The sequence below is a fragment of the Nasonia vitripennis genome, chromosome 1, assembly GCF_009193385.2.
Source record: "Nasonia vitripennis strain AsymCx chromosome 1, Nvit_psr_1.1, whole genome shotgun sequence".
NCBI classification, from domain to species: Eukaryota; Metazoa; Arthropoda; class Insecta; order Hymenoptera; family Pteromalidae; genus Nasonia; species Nasonia vitripennis.
Window position 1 is genome coordinate 7953250 of NC_045757.1, and position 8165 is coordinate 7961414.

General features: G+C 33.6%; 2 protein-coding genes and 1 long non-coding RNA gene across 8 annotated transcripts in view; 2 read left to right on the plus strand and 1 right to left on the minus strand.

Annotated features, from left to right (window-relative positions):
- Positions 1–1752, plus strand: part of LOC100122115 (protein furry) — a 70156-nt gene extending 68404 nt beyond the window's left edge. Inside the window, exons 57-62 of the transcript XR_004344523.1 lie at positions 74–311; positions 392–504; positions 566–1006; positions 1076–1207; positions 1294–1484; positions 1564–1752. The gene's annotated coding sequence lies outside the window, so the exon portion shown is untranslated. The remainder of the gene's footprint in view (positions 1–73; positions 312–391; positions 505–565; positions 1007–1075; positions 1208–1293; positions 1485–1563) is intronic.
- LOC107981922 lies at positions 1461–3152 on the minus strand. The gene is made up of 2 exons (XR_001729607.3): positions 2154–3152; positions 1461–2067 (listed from the first exon to the last, which is right to left on the minus strand). It is a non-coding gene; the product is annotated as an uncharacterized LOC107981922 (long non-coding RNA).
- Positions 3153–3268: 116 nt separating this feature from the next.
- On the plus strand, positions 3269–8161 carry LOC100122049 (peptidyl-prolyl cis-trans isomerase FKBP4). Of its 6 annotated transcripts, XM_031923590.2 has the most exons (8): positions 3269–3581; positions 3666–3796; positions 3880–4061; positions 4143–4241; positions 5251–5584; positions 5676–5796; positions 5879–6642; positions 7162–8161. In XM_031923590.2, the coding sequence occupies exons 5-8, from the start codon at positions 5252–5254 to the stop codon at positions 7327–7329; spliced, it is 1386 nt and encodes a 461-aa protein (XP_031779450.1). In that variant the 5' UTR covers positions 3269–3581; positions 3666–3796; positions 3880–4061; positions 4143–4241; position 5251; the 3' UTR covers positions 7330–8161. The 6 variants fall into 6 exon arrangements, with proteins under 6 accessions (XP_031779450.1, XP_031779456.1, XP_032452088.1 ...); XM_031923596.2 differs by lacking the exons at positions 3269–3581; positions 3666–3796; positions 3880–4061; positions 4143–4241 and adding an exon at positions 4529–4827 and having other exon boundaries at positions 5239–5584; positions 7150–8161; XM_032596197.1 differs by lacking the exons at positions 3269–3581; positions 3666–3796; positions 3880–4061; positions 4143–4241 and adding an exon at positions 4529–4827 and having other exon boundaries at positions 7150–8161.
- Positions 8162–8165: the final 4 nt, after the last annotated feature.

Genomic DNA, 8165 nt, shown 5'->3' on the forward strand with positions numbered 1-8165 from the left:
TACAAAACGACGGCTATGAATATTTTTTAAATTGTCATATGTTTTATAATTTCTTTCTGTGATTTCATGAAAGATAAAATACGTGTTTGAAGGCAACCGATTTATGCACGATGCCAGTACACAGTTTAACCCTACGTGGCTGTATAACGCCTACGAAAACAAAAGATGCGCAGTTGAATCGCATCAATTTTTATAAACTACGCTAAATTTCACAACAATTAATGCACTATTCTAAAACATGACTTGAAAATGTAAGATAAAGTATGTATGTTTTGCCTGCTTAGCGATATCTCGAAAACTTGTAAAAAATTGTAAGTATTTCCTGGTATATAATAATACATTAATTAAATATTAAATATATAGTTAAAAAGAAGCCATAACTCATGAATAGTATGACGAAAATTATTTATCAATCATGGATACCATGTCTGTACACCGCATTAATTGTTATATACTAAGTAATTGTTATAAACCATCATCACAAGTTATAAAAATTATCTTGCTGTGAGTACTGTACCCATCTTGTTCGTAAATAACATAATACAATATACTTACCATCATATAGGATAGTTTCGATTTCGACCGCCTTGTGGAAGTTTTTTGTTCGTGCGTATTATGTGGCGCTACTTGTAGCTTATTCAATGCGAATAGGATGCGATCCATTCTCCAAGTAGCTCCTCTCGTGTGTGGCTGCGCCTTGTATTAACGCTTGACACATAAGTAGTTAAAAATAATGGCGGAGAATCGTGACAATTACGTGTTCAATTTAATTCGTCTAATTCAATTCCATATAGTCAGAAATTTAAAGTACTATCTTTGGGGACTTTATCACTTTCTTTATAGACCAAGGAAGCAGTTAAGTCATCGTCCAAACACGAGTCAGGATAAATATTGGAATAATGTGGTGTACAACTTGGCTGTTGGATCATTCGTGGATTTTATAGTTATATATGCTATACACTTACCAGAATTTCTTGCAAGAAATTCTTGGAAATTTATCTTTCAAGTAAATATAGATTATTATGCTTTTTGTGGTGGTTAACTCAAGAATATCGCACCTTCACTATATTTTCAGCTATGTATCATGGCCGCTTGTATTTATTTACGCAAGTCAATTCAAGCATTTAAAAACGATTGGCTAACAGTAGCTTCTTCAGGTTTAGCGCTATTTTTACTGCACCTCAATGATCATGATCTGACCATAGTGGTAAGTGTTGTTGCGAATGCAATTGCATTTGTGAAAAAACTTGTAGCATCTTTCAAACTACAAATTTTACATTATTATTTTTCTAGATTTACATTGCCCTTCTGACTGGAAGTCAAAAGTTGTATTACACTAAGAGCAATACATGGTTTATCAGAGAGGTCATATATGCGGCGGTTCTACTCGCTATCGTAGGCGCTGTATATGTAGCGAATTTATATGATATTAGTGTGGTTATCGTGTTATACGCTATTTGTACATCGATATTCACTCCATACATGTATGTTTTGTAAATTTATATTTTTAATTCTCGGCGCAAATAACTTTAGTTTGACATACATTTATTTTATTCATTTCAGCGTTGCTTTGGGTGCTTTGCAATTATTGCTGTTTACTTATGTGCTAGGGCATAATATAGAAGAAAAAACTAGTGACTTATTGGATGAAAAGTCAAACAATATGGCATTTGTTCACAATGACGACAGAGTAGATGCTATCGAAGCATCATAATGAAAGATATACTATTTTAATAAAATGATATTTTTAAATTATAGTTTTTTTTATTAAACACTTGATAAATTAACACGTAGACCTTGAACTACGCCTTGAACCAAACAGCTCGTCACAGATGCACACACGTCTGTAATATGAGTAGCGGCGGCACGATCAGCTATATAGTTCCGTAGCCTATACTCTGTCTTGCAATTTGACGCTGCGTCAGCATGTAGCGTACTACCCCACTCCTCTTAATCCTCTTTTCTTTTGCAAAAGATGACTCTGCATGCATCTATATACCTTACAGTATCATGAGTATAACAGTCCCGATGTTCTGAAGTTGTTTCGTATACTTCATCCTGGCTCATCTGTAAGCAATGGAGTCAACTTGGTCTAAAGTCCGATTGTTTATAGGGACGTTGATATTAATGCATTTATGTGATATGCTACTTACTGCCCTACACGAGCGCACAAAAGAATCGTACTTATATTATTTCTCAAAAAATAGGCCAATCGCTCGTAGATTGTATTCAAATGCCAATTCTTATTGGCACGCAGTTTTAGAAAATGTAGCTTTTGGAACGACAGTAGATTTCGCCGGTATATTTTTAGGAACGACTGGTAACTACTTCATTATAAAAGTAAGTCAAAATAAGTGTTATGGTCTTAAATTAAATTTTTTGCACCTGAAGTATACGTTATATATTATAAATACATCACTTCCAATTGTTCTTAATGTAGCTTTTTCTCGTGGCTTGTTTTGTTTTTATACGCACGTTTTGAGTGCGAACATTTGAAGATATTTGGCTACAAGAAGGCTCATCAGCTGTAAAGTTAATTTTGTTATACATCAGAATAAATCATTTCCTTACGTCTGGCGCGATTGCTGTGGTGAGTATACGCGGAAGATTGCAATTTTTCTCTCGAATATATAAGATTTTTTTACAGCTTCTTCTGGCTTTGAAACATTCGAAGTGGCCGGTTCGAGAAACTTTCAACAATTACAAAGCGATTATAATCTCATTCGCTATAATCGTAGCAAGTTTTGTTGATATCGATGCCATTCTCACGATTTACATTATTGGTACATACATTCTTTGTGACTCCGATAAGGTATTGACATAATTTCTCCCATTCAAAACAATTTTACAATATACATGTTAATCGTTAAAAATGAAAACAACCCTTTCGTTTTTAGTGCGTTGATGATTCTATCAAGGCCTCGTTTCGTACGAATCAACGCATTTTGTACGAATAACGTCACACAGAACTTGTTGAAGGACCTCTTTAATGAATCACATACGTTAATAAAACACTTTGAAAACTACATGTCAAAGAATTATGCGATTTGTATTAAACGGTCATAAAAAAAATATATTATTTTTTGTTTTCTCTTGTATCCCACGCGCCTCTCGCGCTCAGTGAATCCCCTCTTTCTCTACTACCAGTATAGTCTCTGCGCGTGGTGCATAAATAAGCACTATAACTATATATATATATATATATGGTTGTAGAAATAACTTATCACCCAGCTCTGTAGTTGTGCCAACTCCACGGCATGTCTGCAGTCTATACAGGACCACCGCAGCCTACACTACTTTGTATTCGTGCATCTAGCTTATTTTGCGATGAATTCCGCCTTGAATCAGAACAACCTCCCTTGGAATTGGAACGTCTATTACTTCTTTTTGGTAAGGTAAAGCCAAGGCCCGTGAATGTAGCAAAAAATAACTCGAAAGCTACGATCGGTGGCAGATATTCGCTGCTTCGCAACTTTTATTATCAGCACGAAGATGTCTGGCTACTGCTCAGTGGCTTCCTGCTCGACTGTGTCGTTGTGAGCATACCGCTGCCGAAAGATCCACTTCTATTTGTCATGCAAGTGAGTTTATTTTATTATTCGAGTTAGTTTGTGCTGCATTTTTTGTACTAAAAGAAATTAATCGTATTATTTTTTAATTCGCAGTTAATGATGACATTGATCGATGCTTATGCTCGTCGGCGCTACATTTATTGGATAATTTACGGTTCAAAGAATTCGCGTCTTTCTTGATGTTGGCTATCATGTTTATCACAGGCCACCAACTTTTAATGAGCGTAAATACATATATTTAATTATCATTTTTCTATAACATTTTGTGATATTATTTGAAAGTGTTTTTTTTTCCTACTATAAAAAGGCGTTGACTATGCTTACTTCTGCATTTTTGGCTATCCACGCTACTAAGCGGAAACCACTCGTTCAAGAAAGTATCAAAACATCATTAGCGGTCATACTTTTTTTAACAGTAATAGTTTTCGGAACTCATCCTTTTACAGCTGTTATTTACGCTATACTCACGTCTGTCTTTAGCCCATTCAGGTATAGTTGAAATTTTTATAGTTCATCGTGTTAACACTAATTTAATAATATCAACGTTAAAAATACAATATATTTTTTTAGTGTACCATGTTGTATTTGAAGTTGTGGACGCTTACATTCGAACAGCAATAATACTGCTGTAGCTGCCACCAATTCAACAAATTAGTTTACTCACGAAAAGTTTGTACTTTTTAATAAATGTTTTTAAGAAAACTATTATTACATACATAATATTTGTCTTCGTGGGGAAGATAGATAAATAGAACAGTTACATACATAGATCATGAATTCTGGTCTCGTCCATAATCTCTTAATTATTGCGATACTTCGATTTTTACCGTTATAATAACTGATAATTCTTCTTATCGCTGCTCTCAAAATACTTCACACAGGGTTTCCTTAAAAAAATGTTCAAATTTCCCGCCTTTTCACAGCGCTCTCGCCGCTCATTTTGATATATATAGTTGAGGGTATTGTGAAGAGGGGGCAGTACAGTCTTCGATCCGGCTCGAAAACACAATAAGAAGACGGTGCGGTCATCAGCGGTTGTGTGTGTAATATATGTGTATACGGCCGGAGAATATTGTCTACTATTTTCTAGCAAATTCTATACGAGAATTGATGAGCTCCGTTTGAATCGCCTTTTTATCGCAGTTTCGTTCCAACTTTCGTAGACGAGTGTACACGAAGGGGCAAGTCTTTTGGACTTTCCGAAGTTTCTGGATAAAGAAATTTCCATCGGATTCTTGCAGCGAAAGAGTAAAACGTGCGTTTCATTCTCCGGCGTTTTGTCGTTAGCCTTACCTTAGCAATTTTCGCTTGCTAAAGTATTTGATTACTTTTTTTTACTTTTTCACGCTTCTTTTGGCTTTTTGTTATTTTTCGTACGACATACGAGGAATTTTCTTTCACTGAGTTTCCAATAATAACATTTTCAGTGATATTTTTCATTTTGAGTCGAGGCGATAGTTCTGATTATTTTTTAGCACTCAAATTGTTATTTTTAGAAATTATTTTGTTAATTTATCTTGTGAAAATTTCTTGTAAGCTTCTCAATCGTATCTACATTTTTTATTTATTTCGAAATAAAAATGTTACATAATTATTTATTTTAGCTCTCCAGACCTTTCTTGGCCTTTTTTTAAAACGATTATAATAATTAAATCAATCAATTTAGTAATCTTTCCAGAATGGCTGTTGACATTACACCTGCTAAGGACGGAGGTGTTCTAAAGGAGATTCTCAAGGAAGGTACTGGAACTAAAACTCCGCAAGTCGCCAGTCGTGTCAAGGTACATTACACTGGAACTCTTTTGGATGGAACGAAATTTGACTCCAGCAGAGATCGAAATCAACCATTTGAATTTGAACTGGGACAGTCTCAAGTGATTAAAGCATGGGATATTGGTATTGCAACTATGAAGAAGGGTGAAGTTGCGGTTTTAACATGTGCTCCAGAATATGCATATGGAAAACCTGGTAGTCCTCCAGCTATTCCACCCAATTCTACATTGAAGTTTGAGGTAACTAAGTCATCCACTTTTTGTTTCTTTCTTGTATTTCTGACCCATGCTCTATTGTGGTGTATTAAAAATTATTGCATCTTTTATACAGGTTGAAATGATCGATTGGGTTGGTGAAGACTTGAGCCCAGACAAAGATGAAGGAATCACAAGAGAGCAAATTCAAGCTGGAGAAGGCTATGCAATACCAAATGAAGGTGCTTTGGTTGACAGTGAGTATTGCAAAAATCAGATGGATTTATTTTTTCCATTATATTTTTCTAATTTGTTTTAATCTTAAATATCTATTTACAGTTCATTTGACTGGATATTATAATGGCACTGTATTCGAAGATAGAGATGTAAAGTTCACTATTGGCGAAGGTGAAGCTGAGAGCATAGTGATGGGAGTAGAAACAGCATTATTGAAATTCAAAAAGGGTGAAAAATCTAAAGTCTGTCTGAAAAGTAAATATGCATTTGGAGCTGCGGGCAAACCGGAGTACAATGTTCCACCAAATGCTGATGTGGAATTTATTGTTGAAATGAAAAACTTTGAAAAGGCCCCAGATAGCTGGTCATTAACTGGTCCACAAAAAATAGAGCAAGCTAAAATGTTTAAAGACAAAGGAACAAGCTATTTTAAGGATGGAAAGTACAGTTTAGCCATAAAAATGTACCAGAAAATCATTGAGTACACAAATGATGACTATGATTTCAAAGAAAAAAAAGAACTGGCAAAGATGAGGGATGATTTGCTACTCTCTGCAAACTTGAATCTTTCACTGTGCTTTTTGAAAACTAATCAACCATTTGAAGCTAAAGAAGCCTGCAACAAATCACTTGAGTTAGATCCAAAGAATGAGAAAGCTCTCTTTAGAAGAGGACAAGCTCATCTAGAACTAGCTGCACCAGAACTTGCTATCAAAGATTTTCAAGCAGTGGTTGCTGTTGAACCAAAGAATACAGCAGCAGCCAAACAAATTATTGTTTGTAACAATTTAATCAAGAAAGACTTGGCTAAAGAGAAAAAGCTTTATGCTAATATGTTTGAAAAGTTTGCAAAGGAGGATCAACAGGTTGGTAGATAAATTAACTATAAAATGTTCTAATAGGAATTAGACTCGTTTGGAAATTTTTATGCTCAAATGAAGATTTTGATCATGGTAAACAGGAAACCGCGATAAGATGATAAGACTTCTATTCTAAAACGATAAATTATGGTCATTTTCATCCTGTTGATCCTTGAATGAAAATCTAAGTTTGTAATCAAAAGTTTTAATTAATTTTTTCAAGACTCACATGGTTGATATGATTATACTTATTTCTATGATAGAATGAAATGCGGAATATTTATTGATTACAATTATGCATAGAACATTTATAATAAATGTTTATATGTACATACAAATTTGGTTTATTCTAATTAAATAGAAGCCTTTATTTCTCAAAATATAATACACGTACCTACATTCATTTTCTTATTCATTTTTATTTATGTATGATTCAAATTGGACACTAAAAATCTTGAAAACGTTAACAACGAGCTCTGAGAAACCTATTTAAATTTTACCATAAAATATTAGTAAATGTCACAGAAACTGGAAGAGGAGTTAAGCAAACTACCAGACGTCATGCATGGTACTCTTGGTGAATGGGGACAAGAAGAGCGTCCAGGAGGTCGTGATGCAACCGCTTTCGAGAAGGAGAATCCCAATATTCTGATGCTGAATGCCAATGGAACTGGAGAATTCAAGAATATGTAAATGTACAAATTATCTAGATATGAACTCTTGAGTAATCTTGACAAAAACTGCAGCAGCAATGTTTTTACAAACTTTTAGATATAGTCTTTCATTAAGTCTAGTTAATATTTGTAATTTTTTTTCTACAAAAAATAATGCATTTTAAAGTGCCACTGAGGTAGTTAAATTTACACATATTCATCAATCATTCAAAATATGAATATCAAAAGATTAATTGTAGGCTCTATGAAGAGCAATAATAATTGTTATAGTATAGTATCAAGTTTTTTTAATCTGGTATGATGTTGAAGGTAAAATTTAAGAGTAGTTTAAAAATTAAACCTATGAAAGTATCTTGAAACGTTCGCAGTGTGAGCAAAAAATAAATTAAATTAAATGTTAAATAAAGCCAACACATGTGCATATAGGAATACTAATCATGAAAATTAGAAATTTGTACAATATAGTTTCCTATTGATGTTGGGAACACTAGTCAATTTTTGCACTTTTCTATGTATTTTCCATGTTCTCAAATGCCATTCGCATCAATCATATTTATCATAATTCAAAAACTACTGATATTTTGTACAGTAGTTTGACTGTTATATATGTAAAATGTATCAATGTTTTACAAAATGAAATAAATGTTACGCGTATGAAAGTCATTTGAGTCATTGAGAGGAAATTGATACTTCACGAGTATATTAGACTGCATATAATTCACATCATCGTATAAATTTTGTTAACTATATGATTTATTTGATTTTCATTCCATTATTTTGTGTGGCTTATTAACGTGCCAATCTTGTAGCATTTGTAAACATTTTGGTAATACATTTCTATTAAAATAAAATACG

Bases quoted from the DNA above. Each gene is read 5' to 3' on its own strand.
- LOC100122049 (XM_031923590.2), top strand. From the start codon at position 5,252: ATGGCTGTTGACATTACACCTGCTAAGGACGGAGGTGTTCTAAAGGAG. The intron at 5,585-5,675 runs GTAACTAAGTCA...TCTTTTATACAG, and splicing joins ATTCTACATTGAAGTTTGAG to GTTGAAATGATCGATTGGGT. The intron at 6,643-7,161 runs GTTGGTAGATAA...TAAATGTCACAG, and splicing joins TTGCAAAGGAGGATCAACAG to AAACTGGAAGAGGAGTTAAG.